A 24,341-nucleotide genomic window follows, 5' to 3' on the forward strand; every position below is an offset into this window, starting at 1 on the left:
GGAAGGTCACGGCACACGTCCGACGCACCAGGAAGCTCCGCCCCCTCGCTTTTCCGCTGTCTCTTGCTGCTGGAGGTCGTTGGAGTCACTGCAAGACTGTGTGCCCGTCATCCGTCATGTTCTCCCGCATCGCCAGACCCGCCGCCTGCGGCCTCGTCCGAGGACTGTCCACTAGCGCTCAGGTATGTGTCTGGGCGTTGGGCACTGTATAATGATGAGCACGGGGATGCCTTCCTTTAGGTCAGGGCTAGGCAATGGCTAGCCACGGGAGACGCAGGTTTCTGCATTCCATGCACGGACAAAGTCGAGGATCCAATGTATTCTAATCATTAGGGGATCTGTAGGCTGCTTAGATGTGTGGGAACATCACATTAACTGTTTGCCTCCCAGGCCTATTCTGACATTTTCATACATGGGGGGGGGGGGGGGGGGGGAAGCATGTGGGCAAAGTTCAAATGTTACTAAAATATTTTTTTAAATAATTTTGAGTATGGGGGAAGAGGAAAAAATAAGGGTATGTTCAAGCTTTTTATTTTTTAGAAAATTACACTAATTTTAAAGCACAAAAACACAATACCTGATCAGTAAAATATATAAAAGTTGATGTGCTTAGTAAATTCCTAAAATGTCATGCTTTAAAATTTGCACATGCTTGTGGAATGGTGACTAACTATGGTACCCAACAAAAAAAATATCTACCAGAGGTGACCCTTAAAATGCCCTCTTATAGGTTAGCAGTTTAGAGTTACAGTTGGGGGTGTGGCACTAGAATTATTGCTGGCGCTTGTAGTGTGCAAAGTGTTAACGTTTTGTTTGTCCATATACATTCACCTTCTGGGTGGTGCTTTAGAGGTTGAGAGAGATTTATCTATATTCTCTATTGCTTTGCCCACCCTTTTTAGCTCTGGAAAAAAAGCCTCAGCTGCAATGCCAGAGTGCTTTCACACTGGGGCGCTGCACTGGCCGGGTGTCACTAAAGGTCCTGCAAGCAGCTTCTTTGCAGTGGTGACTACACTGCTGCTAAAGCGCCCCTGCCCATTGGACTCAATGGGTAGCACTGCTGGCAAAGCGCTGCTGCAGTGGCGCTTTTTGGGTAGTTTTAACCCTCACGCCCCCCCCCCCCCTTTTTTTTTATTTTTTTTTTTTTTTTTATGCTAGCAGGGGTCAAAACTGCCCTGCCAGCAACTGCTAAAAATAGCATCGCCTTACCCCCCCCCCCCCCGACGCCTGGGCACTTTCAGTGTGAAAGGACTATAACTGACAATTGTTCTGTCGTGCGATGTGAGCAAATATTGACATTTTCTATTTTTCCTTACAAATAGGGCTTTCTTTTGGTGGTATTCACCTCTTGTGGTTTTATATTATGTTCACTATAAATGGGGGGGGGGGGGGGGGTAAATTTTGAAGAAAACCAAACCCCCCCCCCCCCCCCCTTTTTTTTAAATTTTTTTTTTTTTTTTCTCCCTAGTAGTGACAGCGATTTGTGGCGGGTAGATCTGACGCTTTTGTCACCTTTTTTTTTGGAACCATTGCCATTTATACAGCGGTCAGTGCTATAAAAAATGCACTGATTACTGTGTAAATGTCACTGCCAGGGAAGGGGTTAACACTAGGAGGAAATCGAGGGGTGTGTGTGGGGGTTTTTTCTGTATAGGGATGGGACTGACTAGGGGAGGAGCCAGGTCACTGCTGTTAAGAACAGACTATCTGTCTCTTCTCTCCTGATAGAATGGGGATTTGTGTGTTTACACACACCTCCCCAACCTGGCTCTCATGCCCGCTATCCAGCATGGCTGGCAGACATTGTACGCACACCCGGGTCCCTAATTGTGCAGCAGGCGCTATAGCTGTTTAAAGGGCCGATGTACAGCTATGACAGTGTGGTCAATAGAATCCTTCCATTCAGCTTTGCATGAAATTGTTTGGGAAAGATGGTGGCTTCTTTCGAGGCTGTTCTACTTGTAACAAGAAGGTCCAAGCTCTGGACCTTCCAATGCATTTATCCCCCAATGTGCGTCAGAGCCTCAATTGGTGGTTGATATCCAAGAATCTTCAAAAAAGGAAGTCCTTTCTGCCACTCGAGAAAAAGAAAAGAAAAGAAAAATCGCGCTACAGAAAAAAATCAGAAAAATCAATTCCCGTCAGTGCTGCAGTTCTATTATATACCAAAAATCTATAAATACAAAGAACCGCGCTCTCTTCAAAAGTGCTTAATACATAAGCATACACCTCCCACCTGAGACCAATGTCCCAGCCTGGAAGCTATGTATAAAAAAAAAAGTGAAGTGCAACCAAATAAAGTTGTAACAAATGTGACTACCAATAGCCCATACTATACATATTCAATCGTAAGTATGAGAAAAATTATTCTCAAAAAATTATGAAAAATTACATATAAATGAACATTCAAATAAGTCCATGTGTAGCAGTCCTTAAAAGGAATCCATCTGTAAAATGTTCACAAATGCAAACCACCACGTGTCAATTATAGTGTGCAAGAGAAGTTATTGATTCTTTGCTTCATGTTCCAAATCGTGAGGCATGCCACAGTGCACCACCACCAAAGGTCAAGAATGGCTCCTTACCAGATGTCACAAGTTAATTCGCTTAGCAAGGAATCAAAACCAGGCTGTATGCACTCCACAATCCTCCAAACGCCACCCTCCTTCAGAGTCACGGTTCGGTATCATAAACTCCAGTTTAAATGTAATGCATGATCCACCATAAAAGAGGGAAAAGAGGCACTCCCATAGTGTAAAATCACTTATTTAATATAAAGAATAAAACTAAGACACACTTACAAACATGCAGTAAGGTATGGCATAACAAGTGGGAAGCGCCGGCCATACGCAAACCTCCACAGGCCTATCCTTCTCCAGATGCTACAGTTGGTACAGTTCACAAGGCAATAGAAAGCGTGGCTCACTGCCAGATGCGTTTCGTGATACTTCACGTCGTCTTGGAGGCAGTGCTCCGAGACGACGTGAAGTATCACGACACGCTTTCTATTGCCTTGTGAACTGTACCAACTGTATCATCTGAAGAAGGTGGGCCTGTGGAGATTTGCCTACGGCCGGTGCTTCCCACTTGTTATGCCATACCTTACTGCATGTTTGTAAGTGTGTCTCTTAGTTTTAGTCTTTATATTAAATAAGCGATTTTACACTATGGGAGTGCCTCTTTTCCCTCTTTTATGGTAGATCATGCATTACATTTAAACTGGAGTTTGATACCGAACCATGACTCTGAAGGAGGGTGGCGTTTGGAGGATTGTGGAGTGCATACAGCCTGGTTTTGATTCCTTGATAAGCGAATTAACTTGTGACATCTGGTAAGGAGCCATTCTTGATCTTTGGTGGTGCACTGTGGCATGCCTCACGATTTGGAACATGAAGCAAAGAATCAATAACTTCTCTTGCACACTATAATTGACACGTGGTGGTTTGCATTTGTGAACATTTTACAGATTGGATTCCTTTTAAAGTGGAGGGCCACCCTGAAAACAAAAAAATATTAAAAATTACAAAAAAATCTAAAAAAATGAGAATTATTTATTTTTTTACTTGCCAGAAATGCCTGTTGCTAGGCACATAATCCTAATCTTCCTCTTCCTCCTCCGGAGATCTTCTGTCTTCTCTCCTCGTCGCGGTGTCTTCTGGGTAATGGGTCGCGCTGTGTTCTGGGAACTGTGTGTTCCAGAACACAGCGCGTCCCATTCAGAAAGTGCTGCGGGACTCGCGCATGCGCAGTAGGAAACGGGCAGTGAAGCCATAAGGCTCCACTGCCTGTTTCCCTTAGAGGGAATGGCGGCGCAGAGAACCGAGGGACGGGTCGGCCTCGCCAGCCGATATCGCGGGCGCCCTGGACAGGTAAGTGTGTTTATTAAGTCAGCAGCTGCAGTGTTTGCAGCTGCTGACTCTTTTTAACGGCCCTCCTCTTTAAGGACTGCTACACATGGACTTATTTGAATGTTCATTTATATGTAATTTTTCATAATTTTTGAAAATAATTTTTCATATACTTACGATTGAATATGTGTATAGTATGGGCTATTGGTAGTCACATTTGTTATAACTTTATTTGGTTGCACTTCACTTTTTTATACATAGCTTCCAGGCTGGGACATTGGCCTCAGGTGGGAGGTTTATGTATTAAGCACTTTTGAAGAGAGCGCGGTTCTTTGTGTTCTTACCTTCTTTCTGCCATTCACCTGGAAGGTGGTAAAGATGCCAACCTTCTAGGCTGGGCAGCAGTCCTGGAAGAAGCATCTGTCCATGGAAAATGGTCCAACTCGAAGAGGACCTTGCCCATCAAGATTCAGGCAGTACGCCTGGCCCTGGAGGCCTGGATGCTCAGACTAAGGAATTATCCTGTCAGGATTCAATCTGACAATGCCACTGCAGTGGCCTACTTCAATCACCAAGGGGGCATGAGAAGTCGTGCACCCCAAAGAGATGTTAATCATATTCTTTCTTGAACAGGAAGCAACATTCCTTGCCTATCAGCAATTTTCATTCTAGGAATAGAAAATTGTCAGGCGGACTAATTGATTTACCAACAATTGTTCCCAGGAGAATGGTCCCTTCATCCCAACATCTTTCTATGTCAAAAATGGGGAGCTCCAGACATGGATCTGTTTGTGTCCAGGTTCAACAACAAGATCAACAACTTTGTGTCAAGGACAAGGGATCTGATGGCATGCGGAACAGGTGCCTTGGACTTTCTGTGGGATCAGTTCTCACTGAGCTATACGTTCCCTCCTGTTCTGCTGCTTTCGAGTCATCTTCGCAGGATCAAGCAAGAAGGGAAGGAGGTGATTTTTGTGGCCCAGGAGATCTTGGTTTGCCGAGATCATAAAAATGGTGGTAGGGGACCCTTGGACCCTACCACTGTGGCCAGACCTCTTGCAAGGTGCGGTATTCCATCCTAGCTTAAAAATGCTAAACTTTAATGGTTTGACTATTGAGACCCACATTCTAAAGGACTGTGGGCTGTCAACTTCAGTAGTTTCTGTGATTAAGGCTAGGTTCACACTATAGCGATGCGGGAACGCCGCAAATCCGCGGCATTTTCCCGCATCGCATGACTCCCGCCGGCAGTTCACACTGCCCTATGCGGACTGCTGGGAGTGTCAATGAAATCTTAATGACACCCCCAGATCCGTCCGCATATCGCAGTGCGATCTGCACACTCGCACAGGAATCAGATCGCATGGTGTGAACACCCATGCGATCCGATTCTGCTGCGGACCAAAAAAGGGTCCCGTGCGAGTTTGCTGCGGGAGCGATGCGAATTCAGCCATACTATCTGTATGGCTGAACTCGCATCGCTACAGAGATCTGATGTGATTTGCACTGCAGTGCGGTGCGACTCACATCCGGATCCCCCCCCCGCAGCAGTGTGAACCCAGCCTAATGCTAGGAAGCTGGCCTCCAGAATCGTATTTTAGTCTGGAAGGCTTGGTGTGAATCCAGAGGTTGGCGCCCCAGAAAATGTGTCATGGGCTCGGCTTTACAAAAACGGCTTTTGAGCCAATTCGAGAGATTCCCTTGGTTTTCTTGTGGAGGAAAATGGTTCTTCTTGTTTTCAATATCTTCTACAAGAAGAGTATCCGCTGGCTTATGATTTTTAAAAGAGAAAAAAATTTGCTTATGCATAAAGATGAGGTTGTATTACGACCTCATTGTAAATTCCTAGCGAAGGTAGTATCAGGTTTTCATTTAAACCAGGATATTGTTCTGCCTTCCCTTCCCGGCTTACCAAAAAATAAATTTTATAAGTACATCAGGAACAGAGGTCCCTCCCTTCTTGGTATACATGTGTATTGGTTTGCTACAAAACTGAGGTACTGCTGGTAGTGGGAGGGGTTATATAGGCAGTGCACTTTTTTAATTTTTTGGGCGTGCCAGTGTCCATAACCTGAAGCTGGCCTATTTAACCCACATAGTAACTATTATGGCTCTGTGTCCCTTGATGTACTTCAAAGAAAAGGATTTTACAAACGAGCTGTTTTTAAAAATCCTATTTTGGCCTGCCATAGTGTTATTGGGCTTCAGGTAGCCAGGCTAGACACTGCACCTGTGCTTCCTGGACACACAAACACTTGCAATGGATGCATGTGGGCCTAAGTGCCAACATTGAGCACAGTTGGATGCTGGCCAGGCCATTGAAAGACTTTTCACCTGTTCCTTTGTACAAACATGAGCACTTGTAACTAGCAAATTATAAGGTATGTAATATGATCAGCCTACTGACAGTGCTAGCTGAGTTTAATTTTTATTCAGAGCCTAGTGGGTTAACAGTGACCAAGTTCATTCTGTCATGTAAATGAAGTCGGCAGAACTTTTCAAGAAGTACTATAGAAGTTAAAGGGTTGTAAAGGTAAATTATATTATGCATTAAGGTGAAAAAACATCTGGCAGTGCCAGCCTGACCCCTCGAAAGTTCCGCGCTCACCCCCGACATCCTCTTCACCGCTCAGCCTGGCTGCTCATTGGCTAGAGTGGATGGATTGGAAGCAGCGCAGCCATTGGCTCGCGCTTCTGTCAATCGCATCCAATGACATGGTGCGCCGGGGGCCGAGTGATACAGTGAGCGGCTATAGCTGTTCACTGTATCACAGGAGCAGCGTCTCTCCATGCGAGGGAGCTCGCATGAACGCAAGGAGTACTTGCGGGGGGGAGCCGAGACAGCCGGTGAGGGACCCCCAGAAGAGCAGGTTCAGGGCCACTCTGTGCATAACGAGCTGAATAGTGGAGGTAAGTATAACTTTGTTTAAAAATTTACTTTGCAACCCTTAATACAATGTAATCCTAACTAGTATGATGCCAATTGTTATCATTTGCCTGTGCTTTCTCTTCTGTGTGACACAGCCATAATGGGGCATTCTTATGCATAGTGTACAGGTTTTTAATTAAAAAAAAAGCACTTTTTCAAGGTTTTGCTGAAAATGGCAGCATTGGCTCCGTTTGGTGTATGAGGAAACGCCCTGCCTTGTATACAGATGGGTATTTTTTTTTTCAAGAATGCTGCTTGACTTCTCCTCTGGGGAGGATCACCTTTCAGAAGCTGGCAGTTTCACGGCTCGCCATCCAGAAGTTTGCCTATGCTGAGATCTATTCCTCTTCAGTTTTCTATTTAAAGTGGTGGGCCAGCTGAGAAACCTTTTTTTTTTTTTTAAAAGTCAGCAGCTACAAACACTGTAGCTGCTGACTTTTTAAAAAAAAAAATATTTTTTATTTTAGAACATTTGCCTGTCCAGGGTGCCTGCGATGTCGGCCGACCCGTCCCTCAGGTCCTGGTGCCGCCATTCAAACTAAGGGAAACGGGCAATGGAGCCTTGCAGCTTTTGGGTCAAAAACATGCTTGAGGGCCTAGGTGGGATGAAGTCAATTCAGGGAGATAGACGCCCATTTCAATTTAAAACTGGCTTGGAGGTGTGAGAAGAGAGGCTGCTGTATTTCCCCCCCCCCATTGCTTTGGTAAAATAACATTTTCAGATTGGACAACGCTTCATAGGTTTCAAATTAGGGAGGGATATTAGGGGGTTCGTAAGTGTGAACATCATATTGTCTGCGTATGCAAACACATTTTGTTGGGAGTCCCCCACTTTGATGCTAGTGACATCTGGATTCAGGCGCACATGACTGAGGAAGGGTTCCAGAGCCAGGGCAAAAAGGAGAGCTGACAGTAGACATCCATGTCTTGTTCTGTTTTTGATCACCAAGGGATCCGATAGAAATCCATTAGCCCTGACCCTGGCTGTCGGGTTAGAATGGATGTGCAAAGTGTTTTTTTTTTTTTTTTTTTTTTTTTTGTATCCATAAGTCAGCAAGTCTATGTCCAGGGGTGTAAGTATGTAGACATGTGCATGTTTACACAAGTAATGGCACACTGATTTCTATGGCCAGCTGTGACTCCTGGGTGTGGCAACTTGGCAGAATTTTATGTCATAGACCACAGGCTCCCAAATGCATGAGTGCAGAAGTCTTGTTCTTTTGTCAAGAAGCTAGTCGGATTCTTCCTGCCATGCTCACTTATGGTATTAGAAGATTACTCAAGGAAATTCTTGGTCAATTGAACAGGGTGTATTAATGTTTAGGCAACGCTGAGATGCTTTGTTCACAAATTCGGTCATATTGCGATTGATCCATGTCTTCCAAATATATCTGTCCACTTCCCTGTGTGGCATGGGTTGTCAACTATCCACTTCAGTCCCCGAAGAATTTACCCCCTTCCTGACCAGAGCACTTCTTTTGCGATTTGGCACTGCATCTCTTTAAATGACAATTGTGCGATTTGGCTCCCAAACAAAATTGACGATTTTGAAGAGAACACATTTTTTACATTTTGCTATATATATATATATATATATATATATATATATATATATATATATATATATATATATATATATATATATATATATATATATATAAATTTTTTTTTATAACGTTTGGTTCACGCAAAAGTTATAGCGTCTACAAAATAGGGGATGGTTTTATGGCTTTTTAACTAGTAATGGCGGCGATCCGTATGTATATCACAATTTTTTTTGCTTGGAATAAAAAGATCACGATTCTCGCGACGTAAAATCTTTCACATTATACAAAAAGGGCTAACTTTACTGGTTTAAAAAGCATTTAAAAGACTGCTGCGCAAATGCAGTGTAACGTAAAATATTGCAACAACCACTGTTTTTATTTAGGATGTCTACTAAAATAAATATCTCATCTCTATATCCATTGTCATTTATACAGCAGTCAGTGCTATACAAATGCATTGATTCCTGTGTGAAGGAGTTGACCACTAGGGGGCAGTGTATGGGTTAAGTGTGCCCTAGGGAGTTTTTCTAACGGGGGGGGGGGGGGGGGCTCATGGCTATGTGTGACATGCCCCCGATCACAGGGAGCAGAGATCAGTAACACTGTCACTAGGCAGAACGGGGAGATGCTTGTTTGCATTAGCTTATCGCTTCCCGTGATGCGATCGAGTTCACGCGACCAGACTTGCGGAGCTTGCTGGCCGCCTCCTAAAGTGCCACATACAGATGTGGAAAGGGTGCCTCAGTGGGACTTTAAAGGGGCAGTCCTACCCCTTTAAAGTCCCACTGAGGCACCCTTTCCACATCTACCATTAACTCGGATGTGGGTCAGGCCATTTCCAGACCATTTCCAGACCATTTGCAGCACTTACCCCCCCCCCCCCCTCCAAAGTGCTACATACAGGTACGTTAGTTTGCCTGTACGAGCCCCTCTGACATATATGGGCGTGAGGTGGTTGGCAAGCGGCTATAGATGGACTATTTCTATTGGGGGAGATCAGTCAGGAAAGTAATCCATTTAGAGAGGCTTGTTTGACCACCATTAGAGGTCGACCGATATATCGGCCGATATTTGCCGTTTTTTAATCGGCATCGGCTGTTTGTAGAACTACAGCATGACTTGGAAATGACTTGGAAGTCAGTGCAAGTTGCCTGAGTCTTCATAGAAGCTACTTGTCTCCTCTCTGGGCAGTCTGCCAAGAAAAGAGCAAAAAGATACAATGTTTACACTTGAATGAATGAAGTCATCTCAGTTTGTAGAAGTTCTCAGCTTAACCATTTAAAGACTAAATCTTTTCTGACACTTGTTGCTTACAAGTAAAAGGCCTGTATTTTCTGCCAGAAAATCACTTAGACCCCCAAAAAATTATATATATATATTTTTTTTTTAGCAGAGATCCTAGGGAATAAAATAGTGGTTGTTGCCATGATTTCTAAATATCGGCATCGGCCAGAGAAACACATATCGGTCGACCTCTAGAGAAGATGGCACACCAATCATTTGCAAAATTAGAACAAGATGGAGAAACTTTTCTACACATCTATAATTTTTTTTTTTTTTTTTTTTTTTGTTTCCATGCACTTGGAGAATCTGTCATGAGAAGGAATTAAAGGCTGCCAGTGCTTACCTGATTCTGTGAATACTGGTTCTCTGGCTGTCATGCTTTAGTGCTTGACAAGCAGAGATGAGTGAGGCTGCATTCATACCTGAGCGTAGCGTTTTCAAGCAGAAAATCACGCGAATTTACTGCGATTTGCTGCATTTTTACCACGTTTTTGATGCGATTTTGTGCAGGGCAAAAGGTCACCAATGTTAAAAGAAAAACGCCCAAATCTGCTCAATTCAAGCGACAAAAGGGTCCGGAACTTTTTTTGAGCTTCAGGCGTTTGGCTTAAGGCGACATGGAGTGGAGATGTGAACCATCTCCATTGAGAATAGATTTTTTTTTTTTTTTCCCCCCTCTAGCGTTTTGTAGCTTGAAGCTACAAAACGCTCAGCTGTGAATGGGGTCTAACTCTGACTCTTTCTGGCTAATATATGCCAGGCTTGTTTGGGTCTCTCACTCCAAGTACTGATGTTGGACAGTCAGGCAACTTGCATATTTAGAAGAAGGCCAGCAATGGCAGCCCTCATGCTTTTTCTCATGGCAGTAACTTTAAATGTAACTTTGGTCATTGTATTTTTTGTTGCCCTATTTTTATTCTGCAGCAATCTGCACAATTTTAAGTTGTTTATTATGTTTCCTTATCTCCTTAGAACAATGCCAGGGTGGCAGTGCTGGGAGCCTCTGGGGGCATTGGACAGCCTCTTTCCTTGCTTTTGAAGAACAGTCCTTTAATCAGCAACCTTGCACTCTATGATATTGCTCATACACCAGGTGTCGCTGCAGATCTGAGCCACATTGAAACCAGAGCCAAAGTGACAGGTAAGAGAAATTGGTTTTGACCCCTTTTATATTGGTGCTAGCAATTGCTTCGGGGTAGTGCCTACTAGTTTGCAAACACAGTAGAACACCAGATGGTCTGCTTTGAGCTATAAAGTCTACACACCCCTGTTAAAATGTCAGGTTTCTGTGATGTAAAAAAATAGAACAAGATAAATCCATTTAACTTATTCCACTTTTATTTCATAAAAGTAACCTATAAACTTGTTTTTGTTTTGGGGGGGGGGGGGGGCGGAGGTAAACTAAAATAATGTGGTTGTATAAGTGTGCTGCACAGCCTCTTATAACTGTACATGTGTAACTGAATTAAGCAATTACATTTTAACTCGTGTTAAATAAGAATCAGTACACAGCTGCCCTCATTTTGAAGTGCCTCTGATTAACCCCATATAAAGTTCAGCTATTCTAGTAGGTCTTTTCTGACTTCTTCTTAGTCGCATCCTACAGCAAAAGCCATGGTCTGCAGAGAGCTTCCAAAGCATCAGAGGAATCTCATTGGTAAAAAAAAAAAATTATCGGTTAGAAGGGTACAAAAAAATTTCCAAGGCATTAGATATACCATGGAACACTGGAGAAAATATGGCACAACAGTGGCATTACCAAGAACTGGACATCCCTCAAATTGATAAAGACCTGAAGAAAACTGGTCAGGGAGGCTGCCAAGAGGCCTATAGCTCCATTAAAGGAGCTGCAGAAATATCTGGCAAGTACTAGCTGTGTGGTACATGTGATGACAATCTCTCCCATATTCTTCATATGTCTGGGCTATGGGGTAGAATGGCAAGATGGAAGCCCTTTCTTTATGAAGAAAAACATCCAAGCCTGGCTAAAGTTTGCAAAAATACATTTGAGGTCTCACAAGTATGTGGGAAAATGTGTTCTGGCCTGAGGAAACCAAGGTTGAACTTTTTGGCCTAAATTCCAAAAGGTATGTTTGGGGCAAAAACACTGCGAATCACCAGAACACCATTCACACTGTGAAGCATGGTGGTGGAAGCAGCTGGAACATAGGCCTTAGTCAAGGTAGAGGGCATTCTAAACGGTTCCAAATGGCACAAAACCTTGAGGCTTCTGCTAGAAGACTTAACATGAAGAGGAACTTCATTTTTCAGCATGACAATCCAAGACGTACATAATTGGAATGAAAATCTGTGGGGTGATCTGAAGAGGGCTGTGTGCAGGAGAGACCCTCAAATCTGACAGATTTGGAGTTTTTGCAAAGAGTGGGCAAATCTTGCCAAGTCAGGATGTGCCATGCTGATATACCCAAAAAGACAGACTGAGTGCTGTAATAAAATCAAAGGGCGCTTCAACATAGTATGTATGTATGTATGTATTCCCCAACCCCCCCCCCCAAAATCAAAGAAACCTGACTTTTTGACAGGGGTATGTTGACTTTTTATGTACAATGGGGGTGGATATAACAAACTAATTGCTATAGAACAAAAACCTTTCTCAAACTGAGAATTTTTGATGTGATGGAGTGTATGTATTATTTTTCCCTTCTCCCTTTCCCCTCATTGTATGCTTTTTGCATTCTTAACTCTTTCAAAATTGTATTGCACTCCAAATAGGATACATTGGAGCAGAACAGCTTCCAGAGAGCCTAAAAGGTGCTGATGTTGTAGTAATCCCTGCTGGTGTTCCCAGGAAACCTGGTATGTGGTGTGTTTGGCTTTATTTTTTATTTTTTTAATCTAGCCTAAGACTTGACTAATACACACATGCACTTTGTTCGTGTTTTTTTTTTTTTTTTTTTTTTATGTATATATTTATTTTTTCCAATCTTTTTCTTCTTTTGACACCAGGCATGACCCGTGATGATCTGTTTAACACAAATGCATCTATTGTCGCCACACTGACTGATGCCTGTGCTAAACACTGCCCAGAAGCCATGATTTGCATCATCGCCAATCCCGTGAGTTTAGTGCTGGTTTACACTGTAATTTTATTTAGGTACTCTCTTACTGGTAAGATCCAAAGATTGATCTGTGCTGCAAAGAGCAACCTGCATGCTCTGATTTTTCAATATTTACATCTTTATTTCTGATTTTGCACATGGGGTGAAGGGGTTGGAATCTTAACAGGTTTGTGTCTACGTTGCAGCAGAAATGCATAAAAAAAAAGCGCTGCATCTTTGATGTACCGTATTTCTGCTGCCTTTTGTTAAAGGCTTTCAAACCAAAAATGCAACCTGCTGTGGGAGTCCCTCGCCCTTCCCAAAAGTGCATCAGTGGGAAAATTACACTTCTGTGAATGTGACCCATAGGCAAGCATGTTAAATGAACTGTAGTGCTTTTCTGCAAAACTAAACTCGTAGCTGTGAACCCGGCCTAAGTATATCTGAAGCCAACGGTTTATAAAAAAAAAAAAAAAAAAAACTAGGAAAACTTTTTTGGGTTATTTAAGTTGTCATCAGAAAAGAATACACAATTTTTGATGTCCAAGTGGTGATTCTGGTTCGATGTATGAGATCGGAAGTGAGAGGAAATGTTTTGTATTGTAGATATACTTGTATACCAAGTGTTTTCTGTCATTTAACATTTAGAGATGCTGTTGGGTAGAAGTGATGCATATCGCACATTCTATTCCATATGTGAGCTTTCCTCAATTACCCGGCGCTCTTTTTGAAGCATATGCTCCAATTTTTTTTTTTTTTTTTTTTGCCCAGATAAGCTTCTCTAGCAGCATGTTAGAAGATCAAACCTTACTACTTAGAAAAAAAGCTTGACTGCTTAAGTTAAAATAAAAAAATAAAAAATTCTGAAGATCTTCCACAATTGCCAAGCAAAGGATTTAAATTTTGTATTTTATTTTTTTGGTTGATCTCATGTTTATCAAACTTTTTTATTTTTATTTATTTTTTCTGTTTTTTACTCTGTATAGTAACACCTATCTAGAATTGGCTACGCTATAGATATATCTTTTTTTTGCTTTAATTTGCAAAAGCTACAAGGAGTTTTTATTTTGTACTTTTTTAATAGGTAAACTCAACTATTCCTATTACTTCTGAAGTTTTTAAGAAACATGGTGTTTACAATCCTAACCGTATTTTTGGTGTTACTACCCTGGACATTGTTCGAGCCAACACATTTGTAGCAGAGCTCAAGGTAAGTGAAGCTTTTGCATTCAAATTTTTTGGCAGGTTAGTTCAGGTTGAAATTCTCCGGTCCTGTTCTTGGTGCCGTAATGTATACAAACGCATGATTGGGTCTGACATTAAGGAGCTTATGGATATTTGTGTTTTGGCAACCTCCATGTGCATTTAATTGGCTCAGGAATGCTTTTGATGGACCCAGTTTCCATTGGCTTGAATTTAAAAATTCAGGTCTTTGCAATCAATGTAGCATATGAGAAAAAAAGTCAATAAATTTTGGGGGGCAGTTAAACCTACTAAAGTAAAGGGGTGGGAGGAGACATTTTTAAATTGATGGCGGCATCATGGTTTCAAAGTTGGGACGGCAACAAAAAGCTTGCAAAGTGAAAAACATTGAAACGTTTTGAAAGAACAAGCAACTAATTACCGTATATACTCGAGTATAAGCCGAGATTTTCAGCCTCTTTTTTGAGGCTGAAAGTGCCCCCCTCGGCTTATACTCGAGTCATCGCTGTCTGCCCGCTCGATCAGCGTGTCGAGCAGACAGACAGCGGCCATTCTATTCAAAAGCCGCGCCTCCGGCTCCGCCTTCGCCTGTGATAGGCGGAACACTGAATTTCCCAGCAGCCTGTGTTCCGCCTATCACGGACATCGTATCATCCTCGTACTACGGACGAGGATGATACGACGTCAGTGATAGGCGGAACACAGGCTGCTGGGAAATTCAGTGTTCCGCCTATCACAGGCGAAGGAGGAGGTGCGGCTTTTGAATTTTACAATGGCCGCCGAAGAGGGCACGGGACGGAGGCAAGGCACGGGACGGGACGGAGGCAAGGCAAGGCACGACGGCAAGGCACGGGACGGCACGGAGGCAAGGAGGCAAGGCACGGAACGGAGGCAAGGAGGCAAGGCACGGGACGGAGGCTCGGGACAAAGGTAGGCTGGACACACACACACACACACACACACACACACACACACACACACACACACACACACACGGATACACACACACACGGATACACACACACACGGATACACACACACACGGATACACACACACACGGATACACACACACACGGATGGATGGATGGATGGAGACACACACACACACACAGGGATGGATGGATGGATGGAGACACACACACACACACAGGGATGGATGGATGGAGACACACACACACACACAGGGATGGATGGACACACACACACACAGGGATGGATGGATGGATGGACACACACACACACAGGGATGGACGGACACACAGGGATGGACGGACACACAGGGATGGACGGACACACAGGGATGGACGGACACACAGGGATGGACGGACACACAGGGATGGACGGACACACAGGGATGGACGGACACACAGGGATGGACGGACACACAGGGATGGACGGACACACACACAGGGATGGACAGGCATGTCTCACCCTCGGCTTATACACGAGTCAATAAGTTTGCCAGTTTTTTTGGGGGTAAATTGGGGGCCTCGGCTTATATTCGGGTCGGCCTATACTCGAGTATATACGGTATGTTGTGATCTGTTGCCAATTAACCTTATTGGTTAACCTCTGCCCATCTTTCTGAACCATTCCCTTTAGGCTGGCCTTATCCCCAATCTGTGAAAAGCTGCATCTAACAATTGCAATTTTACATTTTAACATTCTGAAATTCAAGAGGTTAGTCCTAGAAAATCTAATGGTCCATCATCCCTCTTCTACCAACCCATCTAAACCATACCATCCTAAACTCCTTGGAGCCCCTCTAGCTTCGTAGGTAATTTTATATACATCTGCACAGCAGCATTTACTATTTACCACATTCCCAGTGTTAAGTGTTCGTCATGTATCTAGTTTCCTCACACCAAAAATAGGATCCTGAGGAACATTTTTGTGTGCATTCATCTTCTTCCTTAAAGACCCCAAGTAGGCATCGTAGCAGAGGACAAATGTTGGGGAAATCAAAATGATCTGAAATTCAGTCACCTGCGACCATAATGGTCTCACTTTTTTGCATTTCCAGACCATATGTAAGAAGGTACCTTCTGCCCCCTTGCCTTTATGGCAGTTAGCCGATTCCCTCCTCTGCAGTCAGTAAAGTCTGGTGTCTAATACTGTACACCAACCAAATACGTGTCCGGTACCTCCTGCCACATTTCCTCCCAACTCCAGCGCCATGGGCCTAGAAGTTGTAGTCATCGCCCCCGGGCTCACTGCTCCATAGTATCTACATATTCGGTTAGCTGGATCCGGATCAATCAGAACCTTCACATCTGTGTTCTGCACCATAGTTTCAGTTTCATCTAGTTTGCCGGTGTAGGAACTGCAGGTAAGTCACATGTTGCAAAAGCACAATGGACAGACAGTGCTGTATTTCATTGCTTAATGGGCATAGGTGTGCGTGGCCTATTAAATGCATGCACTTTTATTTATTCAGGAAACACAGGCATGGCAGCCCATTCAAATGAATGGGCACTGTGCCTGCGCAAATGTGGGCCACCAAAATGCATACATGTGAACCAGCCAGGCCCAAAATAAGCCCATCAAGCAGTTAAGACCCCTTTCACACTGAGGCGCTTTGTAGGCGCTAGATCACTAAAAATAGAGCCTGCAAAGTGCCCTGAAACAGCAGCTCCATGCACTCCAATGTGAAAGCCCCGAGGGCTTTTACACTGGAGTGGTGTGCTGGCAGGATGTCAGAAAGTCTTGCCAGCAGCTTCTTTGGAGCTCATTAGGAGCGGTGAACTCACCGCTCATAAAGCGCCCCTGCCCATTAAAATCAATGGACCACTGGCAAAGTGCCACTGTAGCGGGCACTTTTAACCCCTTTTCGGCCGCTAGCGTGCCGCAAAAATTACGGTAAAGCGCTACTAAAAATGGTGGTTTTACTGTCGCTGCCCACTTCAGGATCGGTACACCTCAGATCTCCAGGGTTTTCAACTCTCTCGCGAAGGTAAAAAAATAAAAATAAACGATAAAAAGAGCAATATGGGGAGCAGGAAACGCGTAGGGCTAGCTCCCCATATTGCTCTTTTTATCGTTCATTTTTATTGGATCACGTGATTCTTTTTGGATATTTTTTATGTCATTTTTTTTGTCATTTGGAATTTTTTTTTTCCAAATAAAACCTTTAATGGTGGAATTTCACTATGAGAGGCATTGTGTCCTTATTTTTTGTTTATGGTGAACCCGCTCTGAGCTCCTAGCTGACCGGAACCTTCGCGAGAGAGTTGAAAACCCTGGAGATCTGAGGTGTACCGATCCTGAAGTGGGCAGCGACTATCCGGATGGTGATCCATGACCTGATGTATACGAATGGTGTGTGACGCACATAAGCCTGCATGACACATTTACTATACAGTAGTTTGTGTCCACCATTTTCGGTAAGGGTATCCACCGTTTTCTATAATATTTTCTGGCTGTGAACGGAAGGCTATACATAGTTCATACCAACGGAATATCTGGACTCGCGTTTCACATTATTTTGTCATAGCTGGACTTTTTTATGCTCATATTGTTAGTTCACTGAAGCACATTTTCTGTATTCCTTACTAGACTGCACAGCATGTGATGTGTGCTGACGTTTTAAGTTTGATTTCACTACCAGATCATTTGGTGATTTATGTCTAGTTTTTTTTTTTTTTTTTTTCTAATTTTTTTTTTGACATTATAGCGCTACATTGTTTATCATTCGTTATTTTGACTTAGTTTGTATGTTAGCTGCTGTTTTGTGTTATATCACAATTTTTTGTCACTTATATAGGGAGCGCAGTGTTTTCCCCCTCTTTTTGATTTGTACATATCTTCTATAACAGACTGGCATGAGGATAGGGGGAGCGGAAGCCAGGGGAGGAGACAGGACCTGGCCTTGTCCTGAGCTGGAAAGCTCAGCTCTGATTCTCAGCCTCAGCTCAATTCTCCACACGGCTTAGTTTTTCACTTCAGGTACCAGGCTTCAGTGCACTCCACTCCGTGCTGTTGGCTCACTCCTCCTCCGATCAGGTACACAGAACTGCAGGCATAGCAAGGGGTGGGGCCAGAGCGTCAGTGGAGCCCAAGGCCCCGCCCACCCACGGCCCGCTCCTCAAACGAAAAAATAAGGTACTGTGCGTGCCACTAACATGCAGCGCTGATTTGCGGGCAGCTCTGCTTTGGGCTCCAAACAGTGACAGGGCCCTGGGCAGCTGCCCCGTTTGCCCTGCTCTAAAGACGGCCCTGCATTCGGGTACAGAAAAACATGTTCCAAATAGGTTGGTTTACCTCATACCCAACGGGAGAAACATCCAGGTATGTAATCCCTGTCAGCCCCATTATTTCACCTCTTTGTATCAGGGCGGGCAGGAAGAAACTCTGTCTCTCTGGTGACCATGAGTGTCCAACCACTCTGAGGCCTCAGTAGGATTGGTTAAAAAAAAAAAAATAGGATTTTCCACTATATGCAGCTTTAGCCGGGTACAACATACTGTAGATCAGGTTGAGATCCCTCAGTCTTTTTTTTTTTTTTTTTTTTTTCTTTTTGGGCTGAAAGGAAGCTCTCTATTTCTGGGTGGCTGCTGAAAAGTCGGTATATTGATATTCGATTACCATCAGACGTCAGCTCAGGGCCAGTTCTGGCTCCCTGCAGGATATTGTCCTGGAAATTAAGCACTCTCACTATCATAGATCTGGGGGGGGGGGGTGGGGGTGGGTTTGAAGCCTTAGGAGCTGAAATTTGACAAACTTTAAATGTGTTCTACATACTTTACGTAGATTTTAATCTCCGATTCCGAGAGTCCCTGCGCAAGGGATAAGGCTGAAACGCATTATTGGATGGGTGTTTATCTTTGGGCCCTCTGCTGGTACTGCATTAAAGAGGCATGATTCTGTGATAGACTTCACTGCGTGGGTTCAGGATTACTTCCAAAAATCACTGTTTGAGCAGGTTGCTGTGTAAAGAGTCTTCCTTCCTTACCATTTTATGAATTCAGTGTTTACTAGATTGCTAATGGGTGTTTAAAACCTACCGTACATTTTAAAAATAAAATCTTAATTTTATTCTTAAGGTGTGTTTTTTTTTTTTTTTTTTATATTTAGGGTCTGGATCCAGCACGTGTGAATGTTCCTGTCGTTGGTGGACATGCTGGAAAAACTATTATACCTCTGATTTCCCAGGTATTTTCTTCCTGTCAAACTCAATTCTTGTGTGCACAAATTCCAGCACCCCCACCCCCCAATACTTGCTAGGTCAAATAATTCTGACTGCCTGGTTTCAGTATGGTGGTAAGACTACCCTTTTGTCTACTAAAGGGATAGACTTAAGTAACCAACATGCTAGGGGATTAGGGCATTCTATTGCAGAGGATAGGGGAGAATTTTTTAAATGCCAGGTAAGTACAACATGGTTTTTATTTTAATGAAGTAAAAATTAAGCTTTACCATCACTATAAAGTGGTAGTAATTAAGCATCCAGCGGCACACTTTTGCCACTTAAAGGGCTTCCATCTTCGCCTAGACTGTCCAGGTTTGTGTAGCCAGGCTCGCTGAGTCATGACATAACTCCGGTGCATGGGAGTCATGTACTGCGGCACAGAGCTCTAACGGGACAGCGTGGGTATTCTGTCCCTTCAAAGCGCATGTGCCAGTAACATCAGCTGCATGCACTGTAATGATCTCGTAAATGGTGCATGTTTTAGATATTCACTCTACCTACAGCTAAGAGTTTACTTCCACTTTAAGATTCTCGCAAGTAAAGGGGGTTATAGTGCCTCCAGTAAAAATGTATACAGAAAGCTGTGCTTTCGCCTCTAACTCTGGAAGCATATTTTGCATGCAGTCTGCAGGATTACATAAGATTTTACATCTGGTTGGTTTTAGATTTTCTCTTTGATGCATAGATTAAACCACTTGGCTGAATTCAAACTAGCACCACTGCTGCAGTTGTGGAACTCCTGCTCTTATAGTTGCATATCCTCTTCGTACAGATATAGAGTGGGGGGTTTCCTTACCCTTTTTTCCCTCCCATCTCACTTGGAAGCCCACAGCAATGTTGCCATCCTTCTGCTGGCTCCTTAGTCTGATGCTTGTGAAATTTGCCACTAAAGATTTCTAGGGGCTACTATATTTTCTCCTGTCCCTCTGCCAGCCAAAGAACAGAAGCAGAAAACAGTGAATGACTTGTAAAGCTAACATGCTCCTTTTTATATTTGATGGGCCCTTTAACGCAGAACATGTATGTATTTTATTTTTCTTGCTTTAGTCTACCCCCAAAGTAGAATTTCCTCAAGACCAATTGGAACCCCTTGTTTCCAGGATTCAAGAAGCTGGGACAGAAGTAGTTAAAGCCAAAGCTGGCGCAGGTATGTACTGAGCTGTGTAACAATTTCTTCTATGGAATGGGTTTTATAGAGCATAAGCTTGACTGTATGAACAATCGTGCAATTCTTCAATGGAAAGCATTAACTGACTGATGGCACAGATTAGAAATTGGTGTGTACACATGCTTTTAGCAACTCCCTACCCTCTATAGCTGCTCTTAGGGCATTTTGTGACTTTCTACTCTGTTCATAGCGCTGTCCTAGAATCCTATCAATTGAACCATTTCAACGAATTAACTGTTCAATGTACTCATTCGCAAAAATTAAAATAAACTGCAGTGGATGAGTATTGTCAAACAATACTGCTGTTAAAGTCTCTCTCTCTCTCTTTCTCTCTTTCTCTCTTTCTCTCTTTCTCTCTTTCTCTCTTTCTCTCTTTCTCTCTTTCTCTCTTTCTCTCTTTCTCTCTTTCTCTCTTCTCTCTTTCTCTCTTTCTCTCTTTCTCTCTTTCTCTCTTTCTCTCTTTCTCTCTTTCTCTCTTTCTCTCTTTCTCTCTTTCTCTCTTTCTCTCTTTCTCTCTTTCTCTCTCTCTCTCTCTTTCTCTCTCTTCTCTCTTTCTCTCTTTCTCTCTCTCTCTCTCTCTCTTCAGTGTTTTAGGGGGGAGGAATTGGGGGGGGGGGGATGGGTTGTGAATAGGCCAACATTTGCAACAACAGGGGTGCCTTGAGGTACACTTCAAAGTGTTGGCTTACTCCTTACTGTAGGCAGGTGACGCATTGAAATTACTACATCATCTTACAATTTCTTTCTAGGATCTGCAACACTGTCCATGGCCTATGCTGGAGCACGCTTCGTCTTTTCACTGCTGGATGCTATGAATGGAAAGGAGGGTGTTGTGGAATGCTCTTTTGTTAGATCTGAAGAGACTGAAAGCACATATTTCTCAACTCCTCTGCTGCTAGGGGTAAGCATGTTGTAAAAGTTGTTCAATTCATGCTCTGGTTACTGTAACTGTTGGCAACTCAAACCATTGAGTTGATTTTGCAAGTCTGGCCACATAGTTTGTACCAAGCAAAACCATTTCTATTACAAACCAACTATTAAAGTGGAATTCTATTTTTAAGCACTGATTCCTTCCCTACACACCATACTAAGGCTAACTGTTGTGAAACTAATATAGCCAATTTGCCGATCGCTTTTCCATCTAAGGTATCTTTTGGGTTCAAATATCTTGTTAGAAAGCATTCCATAATGTACAGCTCAATGAGCAGCTAAGATAAAGGAACACTTCAGGAAGCATAATAAAAAAAAAAAAAATCAGCCCACTATGTCATTAAAAGTGGGAAGTGAACTGGAATACAAATGTCAAGCTACTGTGTGGTGACACTAAGTAAATGTAAGATTTGAAACGTAAATGGTGGCAATGATAAAAGGAATCAACTAAGTAACCGGCACTTGGTTGGCCTGCCCCAGTCAGTGTCAGGAAAGTACACTGATCTAAAAAACACAAAAAAAAAAACTTTGCAAGGAAGATTCGCCGCAATCCTGAAAGCGGGAGGACTGGTAGTTCCAAACCTATGCTGTGGCACTAGTTGCCATCGTTCTTTTATTTTTAAGGTGTTTCTAAAGCAGATATGTTTTAGGGATACTCTGGGTTAAGTGCCAGATATTGGACCAGTCTTCAGGTGTAAGGTCCAGAGATAGGTCGTATGTCCACTTGGCTACATAAGCTGGGAGACCAAAGCTGTGTACAGTTTAGTTATCACACATTTTTGGCCTAAGGACCAGATGCATCTAAGGTATTAAAATGTATAAAGTTGAACATTTTTTTATGTGCTTAATGAGAGTGAATTTTAATCTATTTCTGCTCAACAGAAAAATGGCATTGAGAAGAACTTTGGCTTGGGAAAACTAACTCCATACGAAGAGAAGCTTGTAGCTGAAGCTATGGGAGAGTTGAAGAACTCTATTAAGAAGGGGGAGGAATTTGCAAAGAACTTCAAGTGAATGTAAAACTTGCCTTGGAAGTTGGCTTCCCTAATTTATTGAAGCAAGGTGACACTTTAGAAATGGATCCCATAAAATATGCTGCGGAGAGGTCTGTATTGCAATAGATGGCTTTTGCTGAATATTTATTTTGCAGTAAACAAGATATCCTCACAGCATATACAATGGGAACTCAGTAACAGCACTTACATCCATTGCTTTTACCAGTGAAAAGCAAATACTGTTGAGATTTAATTTGTGAATTAAACATCCTATTCTTTCTAATGTCTTGAGTGTCTGTCTTGGTGCTTTCTTGCAGATAAAAAAAAGTGGTGTATAAAATGTGTAATACAGTATATATTCACATTTTTCACTGTTATTTTTTTTTTTTTCTCTCTTCAATGTACACCCAGCACCCCATATTGACAGAAAAACACATGTATTGACTTTTTTTTTTTTTTTTTTTTTTTTTAAGATTTATTAAAGAAATGGTAATATCACATGGTCCTAAGTATTCAGACCCTTTGCTCAGTATTTAGTAGAAGCACCCTTTCTTTATCGTACATCATAGGACACAGTCTCAAGTAATTACTTGGTGGATTATAGGCCTACCTTCAGGTGTTCACTGATATAACCAATACAGGAAGTTGACTCCCCTATATAACCCCGCCTCCTTCCAGGAGCACTCAGTTTTTTTGCCAGTGTCTAAGGTGTTGGTCACGAGTGAAGATGAACTCTGCGGAGCTCCAGGAGGGAGCCATGCTGGATTTAAAGAAACCTCCACAATCAGATCCATCCTCGCCACTGAAGCCATAGGATGGTACCTGGACGAGGTTTTGCCTGTAATGCTGCTTTGAGAGCTGGTCCCTAGGAACCAATACGCTTTTTGGTCATGCTATATTTCCTAAAGTTGTCCTGAGGGGTGCTATACAAGGCCCAAAGGAACGTAACCCCTTTTAAAAGGGCCCCAGTCTTTGAGAGTGTTTAAACACAGCCCATCGTGATGGGTGAAAGTTGGGTCTGTTAAATCAGCAGTATCCTGTAGCGAGGACAAGGTAAGGGAAGAAGCTTTGCTTTTTCCTTCAATATACCTTTATATGCCTCTACCTTACACTACCTATGGTGTCTTAGTGCAGCTTTGTCTCAGAACATGTGTGGTCCCAGTGGCAGAGGTGGTTCTTACTATAGATCTTGTGGGATTTGGTAAAAAAATACAGAAGTTGCTAATACAGAGATGTGTATAAACTTCTATATGGGCGGTGGCTGATTGGTTGACGTAGCTACATGGTTTAATTACAACCCAGCACTTCCACCTAGTAACATTGGGGAAACTCCCTATGCTTCTGTGGTTTAAAAAAAACAAAACTATAAATCTGCTTACAGACACATGTTGGCCATCCGGGTCCCTAGCGGGGCCTGAGAATGCAGAGGGGCATGTCCGCAAGGTCAACTGGTGTTGTATAGCTATAACGCCCACACACAGCACTCGCCGCATAGCTGAGGGGAAGTGCTGAGGATGCCAATCAGGTTCCACCTGAGGCTTTATATCAGACACTCATTTCAGAAATACTTAACTGAAGAGAGGCAGTTTGTCACACTAAGACACCAGAGCGCTGGGCACGTAAGGGTGTAAACAGGCATTTCCAGACAGATTGTTAGTAGCAAAAGAACTGTTTTGTGTGTACCTGTCTTCCAGACCTACCGTAAAGGTACCTAAGGTGTCACCCCCCCCCCCCCCCCCCCCCCAGGTGCTGGGAATCCCAGTTATGTCTCCATACTGTCTTCCTCTTTGGAGAGATCATACATGGCAAGCCAGGGTGAGTCATTGGAAGCTAGCGGTGGTGCAACTGCTTCACACACTTCAGCCCCTGTAGAGGTGACCGAAGATGCATTTTCCTTTGCCTTGCAAGGATTAGAAGGAAGATTATTGGCTTTAATCGCGTCCTCCATCCAGTGTATAGGAAGCGTCTTAGATCCCCCCCCCCTCCCCCACCTTAGACTCTACAGTCAGTGGAGGGTCCAAGAGAATTATGGGGACAGGATGGGGTATTGCCTTCAGATGATCGTGAGGAAAGACGTGATTATTTCTCTGCGGAGGAAACAATACTTTAAGTTCCCAAGGATCCCTACTTCACAATCTGAAGTACAGAGGCTTGCAAAGATGGTTTGCTCTACTTGCATACTACCCCTA

At 43.2% G+C, this 24,341-nt stretch overlaps 1 protein-coding gene across 1 annotated transcript; it reads left to right on the top strand.

Annotated features, from left to right (window-relative positions):
* Positions 1 to 14: 14 nt before the first annotated feature.
* Positions 15 to 22,435, top strand: MDH2 (malate dehydrogenase 2). The gene is made up of 9 exons (XM_077482189.1): positions 15 to 182; positions 10,581 to 10,749; positions 12,342 to 12,425; positions 12,576 to 12,685; positions 13,752 to 13,877; positions 18,945 to 19,022; positions 20,107 to 20,206; positions 20,977 to 21,128; positions 22,040 to 22,435. Exons 1-9 carry the CDS (start codon positions 117 to 119, stop codon positions 22,169 to 22,171), a joined length of 1,017 nt encoding a protein of 338 aa, XP_077338315.1. The 5' UTR covers positions 15 to 116; the 3' UTR covers positions 22,172 to 22,435.
* Positions 22,436 to 24,341: the final 1,906 nt, after the last annotated feature.

This window comes from Lithobates pipiens, unplaced genomic scaffold (assembly GCF_037356315.1).
Source record: "Lithobates pipiens isolate NorthernLeopardFrog02 unplaced genomic scaffold, aLitPip1_a1.2 Scaffold_16, whole genome shotgun sequence".
Lineage (NCBI taxonomy): Eukaryota > Metazoa > Chordata > Amphibia > Anura > Ranidae > Lithobates > Lithobates pipiens.